General features: G+C 35.2%; 2 protein-coding genes and 1 long non-coding RNA gene across 3 annotated transcripts in view; 2 read left to right on the forward strand and 1 right to left on the reverse strand.

Moving 5' to 3' along the window:
* Positions 1 to 13350, forward strand: part of LOC127838183 (uncharacterized) — a 29752-nt gene extending 16402 nt beyond the window's left edge. The window contains exons 4-7 of the mRNA XM_052365774.1: positions 11257 to 11379; positions 11783 to 12193; positions 12316 to 12448; positions 12601 to 13350. Coding sequence (XP_052221734.1) covers positions 11257 to 11379; positions 11783 to 12193; positions 12316 to 12448; positions 12601 to 12703 — 770 coding nt within the window. The 3' untranslated portion in view covers positions 12704 to 13350. The remainder of the gene's footprint in view (positions 1 to 11256; positions 11380 to 11782; positions 12194 to 12315; positions 12449 to 12600) is intronic.
* LOC127838190 (uncharacterized) overlaps positions 1 to 17794 on the reverse strand; it is a 451449-nt gene that overhangs the window by 139719 nt on the left and 293936 nt on the right. The window lies entirely within an intron of this gene.
* LOC127838175 (uncharacterized) overlaps positions 13365 to 17794 on the forward strand; it is a 126035-nt gene continuing 121605 nt past the window's right edge. Inside the window, exons 1-6 of the mRNA XM_052365755.1 lie at positions 13365 to 13770; positions 13978 to 14212; positions 14480 to 15451; positions 15549 to 16906; positions 17042 to 17230; positions 17327 to 17696. Of these exons, the coding sequence (XP_052221715.1) occupies positions 13609 to 13770; positions 13978 to 14212; positions 14480 to 15451; positions 15549 to 16906; positions 17042 to 17230; positions 17327 to 17696 (3286 nt within the window). The 5' untranslated portion in view covers positions 13365 to 13608. The remainder of the gene's footprint in view (positions 13771 to 13977; positions 14213 to 14479; positions 15452 to 15548; positions 16907 to 17041; positions 17231 to 17326; positions 17697 to 17794) is intronic.

Genomic DNA, 17794 nt, shown 5'->3' on the forward strand with positions numbered 1-17794 from the left:
AGTCCAATAGAAGTTGGTTAATACATGTTTTTGCACATGCGTTTTCCACTTAAAAAATTGTACAGAATTATGAAACCCCATTTCGGATGGTGTACGGTCGTATCATGATAACTATAATAATAAAATGATAAAAATAAATAAATAAATAATTCAGCGCAGTGCTAATTGTTTTCTTATGGCTGTGTTACCTGGAAGAGTTGCAGTGTAGAATGTGGCGGTGGTCGGCACGGCAAAACATGTAACAACTGCTTAATTGGGCAGATAGATATAAGCGACCGGCACGGCAAAACATGTAACAACTGCTTAATTGGGCAGATAGATATAAGCGACTATTTTATCAAACATTGCTACGTGAGAGCGACACATTTAGGAGGGGTAAATGTCAAAGCTGGAGGAAACAATAATGCTGCGAAAAAAAGTAAAAAAACACGTTTTTCTATATAGTGTATTACCATATATACATGGAAATATCATATAATGTTGTTTAGATTATGAAGAGTGATTGCTGCAATATAGCAATAAAATGTAGAAAAACGTTAAATTAATTGCCACTGAGGTGTATCGTGGCCGACAAAATAATAATTAAATCATTACATAATTAAGTAATGGTAACCAATATTCACACAGCATAATGCTGTTGATGTGAAGAACAATAGTTCACCATTAAAGAAACTCATTAACCGTCGCCCTTCTAAACAGCTAACATGTGAGAACGATATACCAGGACCAAATAATTGGCAAAAAGGAAACACATACATGTTGTTGTTTTGGAGAGTACTGCATTTTCGTGTTGCCGCTTCTGATTTGTCGATGGCAGTTTTGAATGGCGCAAACATGCGAACATGCCAAAACGACAAGTACCTTCCGTTTTCGTTTCAGCGGGTATATTTGTCGTTCTGGACAGCTGTCTAGTTTTCGATCTCTAAACATGCCAATACGCCTTATGGATCCGAATATTTAAACACATTCGTGTATGTTATTTTAAGGTTCCTGCTACCGGTTTCTCAGTGTTGCCTGACAATCTGCATTGTTATTGAAGGCTCAAGAAAAGAAATTGATCATAAAAAAACCTGCAAATTTGAAGTGGGTTTTATTTAAACAACCCGTCTGTGCACATTTTAGGCACAACCTAAATATGTTATAAAGTATATATTTATGTTTTGTTTATATTAAACGTATTTTGAATTACACAAGCATAGCTAAGTGTCCCAATCGGAAGAAGTTTGTATTGACGGTATTGTCATGCTGCGTTTGCCATTTCTTATTGGATAAAACATTAAACATATCAATTATCGCTTAAACTGAAGTACACGTTTTTATCTTTCTTAACGATGTTTGATTCGTTGATTTATAATGCAGTTATCGAGATATACCAACGTATGGCAATGGGTATATATTTAACTAGATTGTGAGTGGTTTGTTTTTTAGCTCAGGCCTTAAATCTTGTAAGTTAAGGTATAATACAATCAGTATATAACGCTGCAAACGAAATATTCAAACTCATTATTTAATATTTCCAGTTTGATTATATGTGACAGTTAATAACAAAAACACACACAGTGTATTTTTAAAAAACAATAACTGAGAATTTTCAGTTTTATTTTTGTTTACGAAACTGTCATTGAAATGCATATAATATGGAGCATTTGGTTTGTTCTTCATGTTATATTCATCTGCACATTTGTTGCTCCAATATATTGTGGTTGTGATGGTAAAGACAGATGTGAATGGATATCGTGGAGAAGTTGGAATTCATGTAGCGCATCTTGCGGCGGCGGTCGTCAATCACGATCTAGATCTTTATGTTGTGACACAGATTGGAGCTTCGCCGAATGCATTAATAAGTGCGGTCTTGTAGACCACAGTAGTGAATCCAGAGATTGTAACAATATTTGCTACAATGGTGGATCGTTTTCGCGCTGGGACTGTATATGTCAGGATATAAATTATGGATCATGTTGTCTGTCAGGTAAACGTCTTACTTCATTACGTATTTATGGCATTCCCAGTGTCTTATATTGAAGTAAATAAACTATTATCGTTCGATTTATTTTCAATACGTTTATAGGCTTAAACATAAATGGTTGATTTTAAGAAATACCACGATTGTGTTCGATATAATATTGTAAATGATCGCACAAAATCAGAAGTGCGATTGAAATATGTATACATCATTATTGTATCGGTCAACCTAAATACAAAGTATATGTATCCTACATGGTAGTAATAAATTATAAGGCCTCTATTGTTATGCCTTAATTAGCGATAAGGCATACGCCCTTATCAAACTAACTTAATCTGTTCAAACAGTGCTTGTCATAAAATAGAATATCGACTTATGGCGATCAAGTATTAAGAAGGGTTATTCATTAAGGGGAGATGTACTACCTTTACAGTAATATCAATATGGACTTTTAAGTCCCATACTGGTGTCAGCGAAGGAGACTTTAGATTTGCTATCCGTCCATTAGGTCTGTCTGGCAAGTCGTCTGTGTTTCCTTCAGTCCACTCATAAAATAACAAAAAAATATACTTTGCAAGAAATGAAGACAGTAGGGCGATTTAATACACGGCAAAAAATTTTTTCAACAGAAGTAAATGATCATCTTTAACTACATATACGTAGAACGAATTATGTAATTACTCATACGATATTATCAAGTAACTTAGTTGATATTTTCAGGTATATATATTTTTGCCTTCTTCTCAATCGTAATATTCTACTGTTCTTCTTTTCGTATTTCTGTCCGTCCGCGAAAACTGAAATAGCTAGAAAAGTGCATATCATATAACTGAGTCTTGGGATTTATGATATTGGATATTGTATTGAATTTAAGTATTGAAGTTTTTTTTAATATACTCGGTATCCTTATAAAGTCCCTGTTGGAAATTACTTAAGACTTATAGGTTTCTACGAGAAGTTAAAGGATAGGTAACTGTAACTTAAATATAAATACAACTTTATTATTGTACGTACTCGAAACAAACAAAACATTGTGTCACGAAACTTGCCCAACACATGAAGCTATATGCGTGTCCTTTTTCTGTTTGCCAATACCTTTCTCTGTCCACCCATCCGTCTGTCTGTCCGTCCGAAATCGTTTTAATAGAATTGATAAGAAGATATAAAATGATTATAAAACATACGAAAATGGTTAATTAACATTAATAACAGTTGGTGTCAGATCTCAGATGACTGTTAATAAATATACAAGTAAACGAAATAAGGCATGTACATAACATATAATCATGAGACTTTGTATACACAAGCATAACAATCGGATTTTAACGAGTTTACTTCTTTTTCACTAGATACCATTTTTTTTATGATTGCTAAAACGAAGTTTGCATAATATTGTCCTTAACTGGAATTGGATTTCCAACCGATAGGGGACTCGTGTATTGCGTTCAATACTACAAAAGCCTGGTTTAAAAATAATAAAAAATATTAAATAGTGAAACTTACTGTGAAATGGTTAAATGGAATATTATTTGTCTTTAGTATTTGACAACATTACCGTTCAATTATAATAAATAGTGTTTATTTATACAGTAAAGGAGATAAGTGTACTCCTTTTTACTGGCACCCTTCTCAGGTCTATGTTGGGGACTGTGTAGCGAACCTTGTTGGATAAGATTAGCTGTTAGTGAACTTACAAAAAATATTGCACACAATCATAAGAAATTTTATTGTGCGCTTACATTGGAAAAGCCCAACATGCCGTGCTTTTAATTGACTATCATTATACAGACACGTTTGGTCACATGCACAATTTACTTTCCAACACAAAGACAAATAACACTGTACTGAATTTATATATGTGTTGGTCATTTTTTGGATACGATTATTAATACGTGCAGCATCAATAGAACACTGGTGTGTTTATATATCACACCGTGCAATCGACTAACGCATCGTCTGTGGTTCATCCATCGGCTGCGGTACTGTATGCATGTCGGGTCAAAGCGGAGTGTAAGTATTTCCCTATGCTTTATATTTTACGTAATGAATTGAGCAGATTTGCGTGTGTTCTTTGAGAGCCTAAGTAAGAATGACTTTGTGAACGTAATCCTTACCTTCCTAGCTGCTTATTTTGAAAGAAATCCGTTGGAATATGGTCAAAAATCAAACAAAATTCACCACTCTCTCTGTCAAACTCTAATTACACAGGATTTAGACCAAAGATAAATATGAACAACATTTTATTGAAATATTTAATCAATTCTCTTTGGTTATTCCAAATAACAGCATCCCACATGAAAACACAACTTTTTTTATCAACATTTAAATTCGAGTGGGGTTGGAAAAACGGCTCAAAACAACGTCCGTGGTTACTTATTAGATGGTCATGACATCGGTTGCGAAAATAAAATTAAGCTCAAGCCATCGGCTGAGGCCATGAAAATTGGCATGATGAGATGTGGACGTTACTCATTGACCATATTCGATAGAACTATCATATATTTTGATCACAAACCAGTTTTAAGATTTTCGTTCGTTTTTTCAAATAAAATGGAATGGGTGAGTGGATTTCAAGTAACCTTTTTAACCAAAAAACTATTGCTGCATACAGGTGTATAACAATAACACCATTTTGAAACAAACACACTTATCTGTTAATTATAAAAGGCGTAAAAATAATCCATGTTTCTAGCAATTTAATATATTTAAAATGCGTTGCGAACTGTCAGAAAGTATAATAAGAGCTGTCGGAGGACAGCGCGCTCGACTATTCGATTGCTTTACAGTATAACGTAAGCCATCGTGGGGAAATTGTTCAAATTATTCAATAAGGTCAAGGTTATAGTTCAGGTATATTTTCCACAATCTATTGAACATTTCTAAAGACATAAAACAAACTAATAAGATTTTATTACAAGTTTGATAGCAATAGCTTGGGTGGGAAGTTTGGACGGTCCTTCAAAAATAAAGTAAATAAATATTTGTTTATTTTTTTCAACCATGTTTCAAAGAAAAAAATATTCTTTTTGGGTTGAGTAGGGGGGGGGGGGTTTGAGGGGGTATAATGTGGGGTCATTTATTAAACGATCTTTCAAAAATAAAAAAATAAAAAATATATATTTCTTTTTTGCGGGAGTGCAGGAATTCTTGGTTGGGGCATGGGGTATTGTTTGGGTGGAATCCATTGTGGTATTCAGGTAAGTGTTGTTTTGTAAGTATTAAGTATTAATATAATCTGATCATAAATAAAGAAGTTATGGCAATTTAACTAAAATTTTCTTTTGACCTTGAGAGTCAATGTCATTCAAAGGTCAAGGTCAAATTGAACTTGCCAGGTACAGTACCCTTATGATAGTAAGAAAATATTTGAAGTTTGAAAGCAATAGCTTTGATACTTTAGAAGTCAAGTGGATCTAAACACAAAATTTAACAAAATATTCAGTTACTAAGACAAAGAAGGGCCATAATTCTTACCATATGCTTGATACAGTTGTCTGCTCTTGTTTATAGATTGGGGTCATGTTGGTGAAGAAGTTTGCAAAATATCAAAGCAATATGTCAAGGGACATTGAAAATATTAAAGGTGGTACGCAAACTTAAACATAGATTTTTAATAATATGCATATTCTAAATGGAAAAAGAGCCATAATTCTTACAAAATGCTTGAAAAAGTTGTCTGCTCTTGTTTATAGACTGGGGTCATGTTGGTAAAGAAGTTTGCAAAATATAAAAGCAATATGTCAAGGGACATTGAAAATATTTGAGGTGGTACGCAAACTTTAACATAGATTTATCAATAATATGCATATTCTAAATTGAAAAAGGGCCATCATTCTTACAAAATGCTTGATACAGTTGTCTGCTCCTGGTTATAGATTTGGTCATGCTGGTAAAGAAGCATGCATAATATGAAAGCAATATGTCAAGGGAGATTAAAAATATTTAAGGTGGTACGCAAACTTTAACATAGATTTATCAATAATATGCATATTCTAAGTGAAAAAAGGGCAATAATTATTTTTTAAAAATGCTTGATACAGTTGTCTGCTTTTGTTTATAGGTTGGGGTCATGTTGGTAAAGAAGTACGCAAAATATTAAAGCAATATATCAAGGGACATAGGAAATATTTGGTGTGGTACGCAAACTTTAACATTTGCACGCTCACGCTAACGCTCACGACGCCGCCGGGGTGAGTAGGATAGCTCCACTATATATATTTCATATATAATAGTCGAGCTAAAAAGCAGTTTAATTTATGGAATCTGGTATGTGTATTTCAAAGTCTTGTCTTCAACTTCCTTGCACCCGAAAGCAACACACTGAACCACATCGAATAACGATTTGCATTCAAAACAATTGTAACACACACTTTCAATAAAACTTAACCATAAACGCAATATGTTCAAGCTCCAATGCGTACTAACAATTGCCGAGTTTCCGTGCCATGCGCGTTGTGTCAAGTTGATGTCACCACCAAAATAGGCGACGGAAATACCCGAGCGGTTTACCGAAAAAAAATCATTTTGTAGCATCAAAATATGTTCTGCCATGTTTCTTGATGATTCCAATCGTTTTAGAATATATTTATGTATAAAATAGCATTTTTCGTCATCAAAACGGCATTTCTCTTTTTACAAACTTTGAAAGGTACGTACCGTAATTACTCTAAGTTTTCGGACACTATGTTTTCGAACACCCTCTTTTTTAGCTTAAGTAATTATTTTTTGTGACTCTTTATTCTCGGACAAACGGGTTTTCGTCCATAATTAATGACTCAATTTTTTTGGACAGTAAATTGTGCTGCGTTATTTTACTAGATTTCTGCCGTTCTTGGTATCCAGGACCCTTCGATCATGGAGTTTTGCAACCGAATCAAGGTCATAAAACCCGGCATAGAATGCCCTGAAGGTAATGGAACATTACAATTTCATTATCGGGTAGATATCCATGTATACCGGTAGTAAACAATGGTTTCACCCAACAGCATTTGAAATGATATCATATTCAGGAAGCAGTACTGTTGTATTTTATAACGTTTAATAGACCATTTCATTTAAGAGATTACAAATAAGTGAAGTTGTATTTTATTTAAAGCAAAAAAGGGAGAATACATCACAACACAATTATTGCATTTTTTTGTTCAACATAATAATTTAAAAACAAACATAACATACATAAATTTTCGGCCACTTTTGGAATATTCTTCTATCTAAATTTTCGGACACAAAAAGTAATTACCGTATTGGTTAAATTGTGTTGTATACGTAATTCAATTGCAAAGTTCACAAACATTAATCAAGCTTCATCAAGTGTTTTTTTTTAAATAACAAAGCATCCTTGTGTACAATTTATGTCTTTTTTTAATTATGAAACAAAACTGTCAACGGTATGCATGTCAAATTCTCTTCGTGTTAGCACCTTTTGGTGAGCACAGTTTTGCTTCTTAGCAACATTGATACAGTTTATTGTTGCTGTACCGAGGGTATAAATATATGTGAATGGATATCATGGCAAAGGTAGAGTTGCGCAACTTCTGGCGGCGGCAGGCATTCACGATCTAGACGTGTATGGCGTTAGAGTGGTTTGAGTTTAAGAGCCTGTATCTTTTGTAGTGATGATAATACTTGTTCAATTAAAGAGTTGTTCACTTCCGCTACAATTGCTGGTATAACATGCAGCAATCAATCTAGTCAGCCTGTATATGTACGGATAGATCATCTGGGCCCTGCTTATTTACTTACAGTATTCACAATGAAACATTTTGTTGGTGTAGTTTTCCAGTTTTCAATGCGTGTGTTTTCAGGAACGCTATACCATTTCATTTGTACTGTGCATATTTTAGCACCAAACCCTCTGCACATATACACGAAACAACATCTACAGTATACATGGCTTTACGTATAATATACGTCGTATATACATACATTAAAATACTATCACTGCTCATTAGTGTATAACATTAAATTTCAGCTATCGTAATTAATGACCAACTGCATGTTATGTGTTAGATGTACACATTACAAATAGAAATATAGACAAAACAATTATTTCGAAATGGCAAAGGAGTCATTTGCTCGTTTTCGTTTGACGTGTTTCTTTAAGAGTTTTTTTTTCAGCTATAAAATGAAATAAATAACATACGAAACAATATGTTATGCCAGTATATTACCAAAATAGTCCAACGTAAAGTTTGCTGTTATTCCTGTAATTCTTTATTCAGTGAATAAGTCATGCGTTACATTTTAACAAAAGTATTCAATTTTAAGTAATTTTAATTTTTCTTTGGGTTTGTGTTTTTACATTTGATGGTTCACCTTGGTTGCATGAGACAATGCTTACATATCAATATCTCTAGTCGGATATATTATAAATCAAAGTACTGACAGTACTTGTGTGACGATGCTTTTGAAGAGGATTGATATAAAAGCATCTTTTTAAGTTTATCTACATCACCACAATTGTGTATGTGGGTACGAAATTTTTGGGTAGGAAAAAAATGGGTACGAAAATTTTGGGTACACACATTATGCCAAAAAAAATAATTGGGAACGAAAAAAGATTTGGTAACGAAAAAAAAATTGGGTAGGAAAAAAATGGGTACGAAAAAAAAATTGTGTACGAGCAAAAGTTTGGGTACGAAACAAATTTGGTACGAAAAAATTGGGTACGAAAAATGTAGGGTACGAAAAAAAAATTGGGGGTACGGGTAAGTTGTACCCGTGGGGAACTTGATCCATTCAGCGAAACTGGGAGGCGGGTTACATTCTCGATCAAATATAACAAGAAATATCTTTAAAAAGATATTCGACGAGTATTTTCTGTACCACCTATCTTTAAAAAAACGTTTTGTTACAGTAAAACTTTTGTGGGTTATAGCATTACGTTTCAGCATATAAATTCAAAACTTGACATGTTCTTTAATTACACCATGCTCTTTATTTTCACATGTATATCATACCAAACTTTATATTTCGTTGTTTCCTTTCCTAAGTAAATGATGCTTTGTGAACGGACGTGATTTCACATGCCCATGTGCATGAACATCTAATTTTTCTCTTTCGGTTATTGTTTTTTTTTTCTAATTCAATAAGCTAAGGCATGTTTGTTCGTGAAGTACGGCATTAATTTCATGATGATGCTCGAAAGTAGGTATGAGCACATAGTCGTAAGAGCACTTGAATACGTGAGTTCGCCCATGAACACATGGTAAGGTTAACTAAATATCCGCGATTTGAACTTATATGTGTTTAAAACAGCAAACAATATCCAACAAACGAATGCATTATCAAACATAGTATATGCACTAATGTGGCTCTGTAATTTCTGTTTGAAAAGTTTATTAAATATGCAAAATGAGAAAGCACGCATAAGAGCGAGCTTCACAGATATCTTACGGCTATTATGCTGTTTATATACCATAGTCGCTACAACGTTAACAAATGGCAGGTTCGAAATAATTCGTTTTCTTTACACTCATGATCGCGTTGAAAGTTAATTATACACGTTTTAATTCGCAATTTATTTACTGAATCACGACAAATGTCAAATACAATACAGAAAATGCACAGTTGTTTCATTGATCTATAAACATAAAACGGATTTATATAACTGATTTAAAATTAACGTTTTTTAACTATTATTAAATCTTTTTCCCAGAATATGCTGTACTATTTATAGCTGTGCTTCCTATACCTTTATCAATGATAATCAGCGAGGTATGCCGATAAGAAAAATCGAGCTATCTCAATCGGACTGGCTCGGTCTTTTACATAGGTCGACATTGTGAAGAATTTTTTCGTGGTATGATAACTTAGACGAGCTGCTTTGCAGCATCGTCAAAAATTATAATACTTACACCATGTAATATTTTTGCCTGCTAAAACGTTTTTATATGCCTTAAAATCCTTTAAATTTTGCGAATTATCTTGTCCGGAGTATAACTCTCGTATTATTACAGGTATTGAAATAAAAATGGTAACAATTGCAGCGAACGTTGAAAGTAAATGTAGAGTATAGGAAACACAACTGTTGTAGTTTTGGAGTTATGGCTCTGTTCCTATCATGCAGCATAACTAACTCGCGCATATAGTCATTTTCGTCTGTAATGCATGATTGATGGTTTTATTTGATGTTCAAGGTACAAGGAGTATAAGTCTTTAAGGTATTTAAATAAAATATGTACATTACCAGAGTTTATTTAGAGTAAGGTTTCTATATCTCTGCCTCTGCCTCTATCTCTCTCTCTCTATCTCTCTCTCTCTCTTTCTCTCTCTCTCTCTCCCTCTGTCTGTCTGTCTGTCTGTCTGTCTGTCTGTCTGTCTGTCTGTCTGTCTGTCTGTCTGTCTGTCTATCTCTCTCTCTCTCTTTCTCTCTCTCTCTCTCTCTCTCTCTCTCTCTCTCTCTCTCTCCTCTCTCTCTCATCTCTCTCTTCTCTCTCTTTCTCTCTCTCTCTCTCTCTCTCTCTCTCTCATCTCTCCTCCCTCTCTTCTCTCTCTCTCTCACTCACTCACTAACACTCACTCACTCACTCACTCACTCACTCACTCACTCACTCTCTCTATATATATATGTATGTTTCTCTCTCTCGCCTAAAATTCTTGAATGTAGGCCAATAAGAAAACATTTGTTTAATTGTTGTCCTTCTTCCATGTGAGTTTGAACTTGAACAGCAGAAACACCGAGGTAAGTTCCATACATTGATATTGTGTTAGAACTTGATTTGGATAGTAAATTTATTAGTCAAATTTGTCAGTAATCAATGTGTATATAAGAAATAATACAATGGTAAATTGGAGCAAGGTTAAAATCACTCAAATTAAGATCAAATTGTTTAAGTTTACATGCTTAGTTTGTTTAAAACTCAGCGATAGTTGTGTAGAAAAAGCATTGTTCACGTCAACGTTTCTAACAAATCGGATAAAAGAACGGGAGATATAAAATTATACATATTTCTTTCTTATGCCATAAAATTACCTTGCATTTTTGTTAAATGAACTACTTTTATCTTCTAAGACCGGCGACACATATAAATTAACATCAAAACATTTAAATATTCGTCGCGATACATTTGAACATGAGTATGCTTTGTTCGACACAATTATTTTCATGATGTGTCGAACCGTATACCATTGCTATGCTTACTCAATAATGCGGTACCCGTGTTTGGGTGCGTATTGTCATTTATTAAAACTCGATATAACATAAAAGTTGTCTTTCTTTTTAGGACCTTAAAATTCCGGCCCCTTTCAATTATCTTTGAATTGAGTATTTTTTTCCCGATCTGTTTTTTCAGAATGCCCAGCCATCACCCAGTGTAATCGCCGAAGCTGTACAACTGCCTACAACACTGTGTGCAAAGAATGCAATCAAAACAATGCTATATTCAAGATATGGAACGGAGATAGGGAATGCCAACGTAATTTGCATTTCTTGTTGATGTGTTACAGTGTTTACAAATTTATATTGCAAAACTTGTTTAAATTTTCCGGATAAAATTGAATTCGTAAACAAAACTTTTTAGTTTTCACAATTATTAAAAATATGTCACTGAAAGCTAGAACTCCAAAAAGAGCATACTATCCTTGTAAATGAATAATACTATCCTTGTAAATGAATACGAACTACAGTTTTATATCGTAATATAATTAGCATGAATGTCTATATTTAGCAGTTTTATGAATGTTTTAAAATTACTTTATAAAAAATGTTTACATTCTGAAGAATATTTTAAAGAACAGTACGCATTTGAGTAGGCACGTATTGGCAAATATATTGAACAATTACAAATTCAGTTAAATTGTAGAATTTTGCATATTTAGGTATGTGTGCGTGGAACAACCACTATTGCTGGCCTGGAACATGCAGCACAACCAACCTGACCAAAGATTGTGAATGTGCAGCAGGCTTTGTTAGAAAGTCAACTGTTGATTACAGTTCGATCAATGCTGGAGAAACAACATGTCAGCCCAACACGCTTCCTGATATCTTGACATGCGATACTGTGGCAGTCGGGCCGAACGGCGAAAAGAAACGAGCAATGACAACTAGCAACTCAATGGCATGTCAATACCTAGCGGACATGTACGGCTACTACCAACCGAGTACTATGGAGTTTAAAATGTCTTCTGAATTTTCTGTAAATATTTCACTTAGCAAACCACCTTTCATCGCAGAAGAAACGTTTGGAATCAGCGATACAACAATAACAATAAAGGTCCAGGCTGTGACAGGTAACTGTTGCTTTACACCTTGTAATTAACACACTGGCCTATTAGCTTTTCAGTTATAAAGCAAGTGTGTTTTCCCTACTATGTATTATAAAACAATTAATATTTATGTTGACTTCTTAAAGGTTCTTATGAAGCAAAGTCAATATATACACAATTGGTTGACACGTCATCCAGCACAAGCGTGGTAAAAACACATCACGACTCGGGAAATATAACGGTCAACCAAGCGAAGTATAATCTACAAAATGGAGAAGCGTAAGACAGTTTACATGAGTGTATTTCCGTAGGAACAAACATATATATTTCCATTGAAAACACAATTAAACCTCGAACACAGTGTCTTATGTTTTATTATGACTTGTATGGCTTTACATTTCTTACATGTGAACATATATTTTACACTTTAGACTTTGTTTGGAGTTTGAAGCAAAGGCAGGAGGCTACTTAAAAGATATGATACAAGAGAAGAAATGTATACACCATCAGGACCGGTTCCTTACACGAAGGTGACAAAACAAAGAATAGTATGTTACAGATACGATAACGCACCACCAGAACATTGTTCCATGTTGGGAACATGCTCCTCAGAACCCATAACACTTCAGAAGCGAGTTACACAATCCACACTGTCGATGGTCCAATTCAATGGTTGGGTGGATCCCATTCCAAGCCGGGGAGCAAGTAACACAGCATCGTCAATTGAAAGTTATCAAATAACGGTCAACGAAGTGCCGCCCTCCAACGGATCTTTGAAAGTTGATTACACAAAGAACACATATACCAGAAAAGTTTCTTCATCCGCTGTGCATGAAATGGAGTTGAATTTGACATCCAATTCACCGCGACTGTATTGTATAACACTAGAAGTCAAGGATATAGCAGATAACGTTCGACAAAGTAGAAGGTTTATGTTGTACGACAACACGAGTTTCATTGAAACTTGGAAAGACAATCCCTATAAATTTGATTCAGCATCGCCTGAGACGAACTTCACCTGGCAAACACATCACAATGACATTTGTCTGAATTGGAAAAACTACTTCATTAACATGTTTTATTTGCAAAATGAACTTTTAAATAAAATAGAGTCCGAGCCCCATGGTCATATTACCGGCGTATATGAACAGACAACTGGCCTTCTCCCCGTGGGTGGTACACCTAATGTGCATGGGATAATACAATATTTCGTATCTTGGAAACTGAACAATGGTGCGTTTACGGAAGAACAACTCGTACCAAACTTTCTGAATCAACGATTCTGCACTAACTTAAATGTTGCTGATGGACAGACCTATACATTCAACATTCGTCCAGTTGATATTGTCGATAACACTTTCAATGAGTCTAGAACCGTTTACATAGATCGCTCGCCACCCCATATAAATAACATTTGGTTAAAGAAAGACGGATATGAGATGTTATATGTTCATAACAGCACCGATTTGTCAAAGATGCAGATGATGTTCGACGCATTGGACCCACACAGTGGACTTCAAAACATAAAGTGGGAGTTCGGAATCGCCGATACGACAACTACGTTAACTAGTGGTTATTTGTCAGTAGTACATATAAAAAACGTTAGTTTCATATTGCCATTGTTATGATTGTTTGTTTATTATACTTACAAAGACTTAAAAGAATGTTTTACATTGAAAGGAACGTGTTTTTAGTATCAATATAAAACGTAATCAATATAAACAACCAATATGAAAAATGATTCGATCAATTACCTTTTATTTGAATTGCATACATGTTCATGTTATATAGAGCTTCACTTATTTAAGGCAACTTGTCCAACTGGAAATGTTGATTGCTATTGCCCAGACATAGGAATGTGTGATTTTTTCAACTACTCAATTCCGCTGAATAAGCTCGTTGATGCAGATAAGCATTCCGGGAACCACAACAGGAACTACTTCTTCAAAATTACGGTCACTAACAACGCCTTGCTGACAACGACAGAGCATATCGATGTACTTATTGACGACTCCCCACCAGAAGAAGGAGTGATTTATGAAGGTATTGAATTGGACCAAAGTTGAGCTTTGAAACCATATTTGACAATCTGCAATCACGTGCTTTTTAAAATATTTCAAAGCAAGTTTTTGTCTATATTTAATTATTGTTCAAATGGAGCATGGTAAGTTGATGTTTATTAATAAATTGTGGAAAATATCATAATCCGTAGTTTCTTATCGGGACGCCACTCGCTGAAGGACCTGTGCAATAGATACGTACTTTCAGTGTATATAACTTTGTTTCAAATTGTTAAATGTTTCGTTATAGGTCCTGTTTACTACAAAGATATCGACTACACAAGTGAGGATTCCTTTGTTGTACACTGGCATGGATTTATCGACCATGAAAGTGGAATCAAACTCTACAGGCTAGGGCTTGCCAAAAGATGCTTAACAAAAGAGGAACTGTACAACTTTACAGAAGTAGCTGAGATCATTGTATATAAAGAGCTTACTGAGACATCAGTTCGTCTTCCAGCTAATTTCACAGGTAAACGGTTCGTTACCATTATTGCTCTTAACCATGCCATGGAGTCATCAAAGCCTGTTTGTTCAGATGGAATCACACGAGATATATCAGCTGCTCTTATTCGCAACTTAACACTGGCGCATGCAGCATGGACCGAAACCGTTATCTGCCAAAAAGGAAAACCGTATTTATTACAATCGAACCTTCAAAAGGTTCCGCTATTTAACACAACAGCATGTTTAAGCATCTGCAAATCAACAGTGAATACCATAGTAGCTGACGTTATTTCTACTCATATATCCGGAAGTAAAGACCTTGATATTTCGGATTTCCTTTGTCAACACCTATCTTTGTACACTAACGATACGGTTGTCTATTTGTCCAACGATCATATCGTGCTGAATTGGGAAGTGGAAGAATCAGGAAGTCAAATCGATGACTTTTATGTTGGGCTTGGTCTGGATGCGACCGAAAAGGATTCGCCAAGTTTGGTGGACTATATTTCTACTGATGGAAAACCATACTTCAAACATCGACATGAAGCAATTGGATCCGATGAGCTGTTCTATGTCTTCATCAAAACAGTTAACAAAGCAGGATTGTCCAACATCGCAACCCTTGGTCCTATTTTAATCGACCAAACACCACCACGGTACAAATATATTCCCCGAGTGTCTGTCGTTTCAGACACGATCGTGTTTGCCTGGGAATCGGATACATTTTATGACGATGAACAGACAGCCCAAATAGACCAACTGGTATTTCAATTTGGTAGGTTGTCATTTGTATATATTAAGTATTGCATGAATATTTTCGAACCCAACATTTAATTCAATTCATAAAAATAAACATCTTTTATATCATTTAGGTCATGACGAACGTGTTTCCAGTCCACTCCTTGAATGGCGATTAGATTCGTCGACACCGTGTCCCTCTTATAGTGGAGGCTGCTTTAAATACCCTCTTAATCGTCTCCAGAATCAAGACACGGGGGATGGACTAATGTTCTATCTCAACGTTCATATATACAACAATGCCGGTCACTTTACTTCGATTAGAACCGAATCGTTCCATTTGCCCTCAATATTTCCACCAGGACACGGCTATGTGTTTGATTTGGATCCAGAAATGATGAACATTTCAACGGATATTGATGTACATTTTACTGAACACATGATGTGTGCGGGTTGGATGGGATTTAAACATCATGAAAATGTCTCGCTGGAAGTGGGCATAGGATTAGATCGCACAACACCAGATGTAGTTCGATTTCAGAGCACGTCAGAAATGAAAAAGATCTGCCTTAATTCAAGTTCCATTGTTAACGACAAAGTATACTTTTTCATTGTAAAAGCAAGCTGTAGCGGGGGCACCACAATATCTGCTTCTAACGGAATACGAATATATGATAGACATTCTCCACAAAATGAGCTGAAAGTAAAAATCGGAAAAAATTGCTTTTCCGTAAAAGTCTTTGAAGTTAATGTTTCGATTGCAAACGACAGTACGATCATTGAACTTCCATTTACGTTGATTATCGGGCAGCGATATCTTTTGTTCGCGGAAAACAGTGAATGGCAAACTATACTGAGAATTAATACAAGTGACGCTCTAGTCCAAACCGAAGATAATAATTATGTTCTGATCCCTTATGTTGAGAAACCTACTCTACAAGTACACCGAAACGTCTCAATGGACATTTGTTTGCGTTTGAAAATCAGTAAATGTCCGGCAGAGAATATCCTTCCGAACACCAATCAATTGAATATAAGCTGGACATTTCCTCATACCGCCGCAGCGTTTGAGGATATTGTATTTTCTGTTTCATTACTTAAATACGTGTCTGTTAACGGCTCGGATGAAGAAAGTATATTCGCACCACCTCAAACTCTTGTTGGCTTATCTGATATTACGTTCCATGATATGAATTTTGAAGCCCAAACACAGTACATGGCCAGCGTTCAGTTGTGCAACAATGTAAGGTGCCTCAGTCCTATTCACTCGAGGGCATTTACAATCGAACTTGAAGCTCCTGATATTTCTTTCATAAACACTGAAGTTAAAGTCGCAAATGCTGGGGAGTGCGTTGATGTTAGAGCGTCATGGAAGATAATTGGACAGAGCGCAAACGTTGCATTCTATCAATGGTCTGTAAGTCGTGATGAAATAGGTGGTCAACTGTTGTCTGTTTGGGAGAATGTGCTGCCCAATGGTACAACCGTTAAGGTAATTTTTATCATTTAAATAAATTGAAGTCAAGAAGACGCATACTTTAAAAACTTTCATATAACACAAACAACTCTTCAAAGAATGCTTATTTGGGGAAAACGTGTAATCTATATCGCACATGGTTTCTTACAGGTTGCAAAGTGCGTTCGTCTCCCAACCCATGGACATATGACAACTTTCCTGTGTGTCAGGGTATTTTCTGTGAATGGTTTAGCGAAGACATCTTGTCACAAGATTAATAAAGGCAATAGTGGGTCCTATTCTAAAACTGCTGTGTACGACTTTGATTCGTCATCAGACAGTTGGGTCTTCATCAAAAAGGTAAACTTGATTCGTTATAAAAGGAAATTACACAATATTATTTTACTATTATACCTCACACTCTAATATGTAAATATGCTTCCGTTTAATTTTCAGATGCTCTCTAGTTCTGACATTGGTCAGCACTATGTCCTTCTTCACGATTCAGAAATGAACATAGGTAATGCCGATTCTTCAGTGACTGGTGCTTTGATGTACGGTTCAGAACGTTCAGTTTCATGGTACCTTATGAAGATGCAGTATGTGCCACAAACGTGTGATTCCGACATTAACTGTGTTCTAAAGTACGAAACTGACAATGGATACATAGAATTAGACAGAAAATATATATCACTCAATGAATTATATTTCATATGCGCATACTCGAATAACACTGTGATAGAACGTGAGTATGTCACTGAAATTCTAGAAGAAATATCGTCGTGCAGCAATGGTTTCATATTAGACAGTTCTCCGCCCACAAAAGGTGAAGTGCAAGTCCACAACCACAGGGGGTTTATCACAAATCCACATTATGTCATTGTAACATGGACTGGATTCGATGACAACATTGATGCCACCGTA

The sequence above is a fragment of the Dreissena polymorpha genome, chromosome 7, assembly GCF_020536995.1.
Source record: "Dreissena polymorpha isolate Duluth1 chromosome 7, UMN_Dpol_1.0, whole genome shotgun sequence".
NCBI lineage: Eukaryota > Metazoa > Mollusca > Bivalvia > Myida > Dreissenidae > Dreissena > Dreissena polymorpha.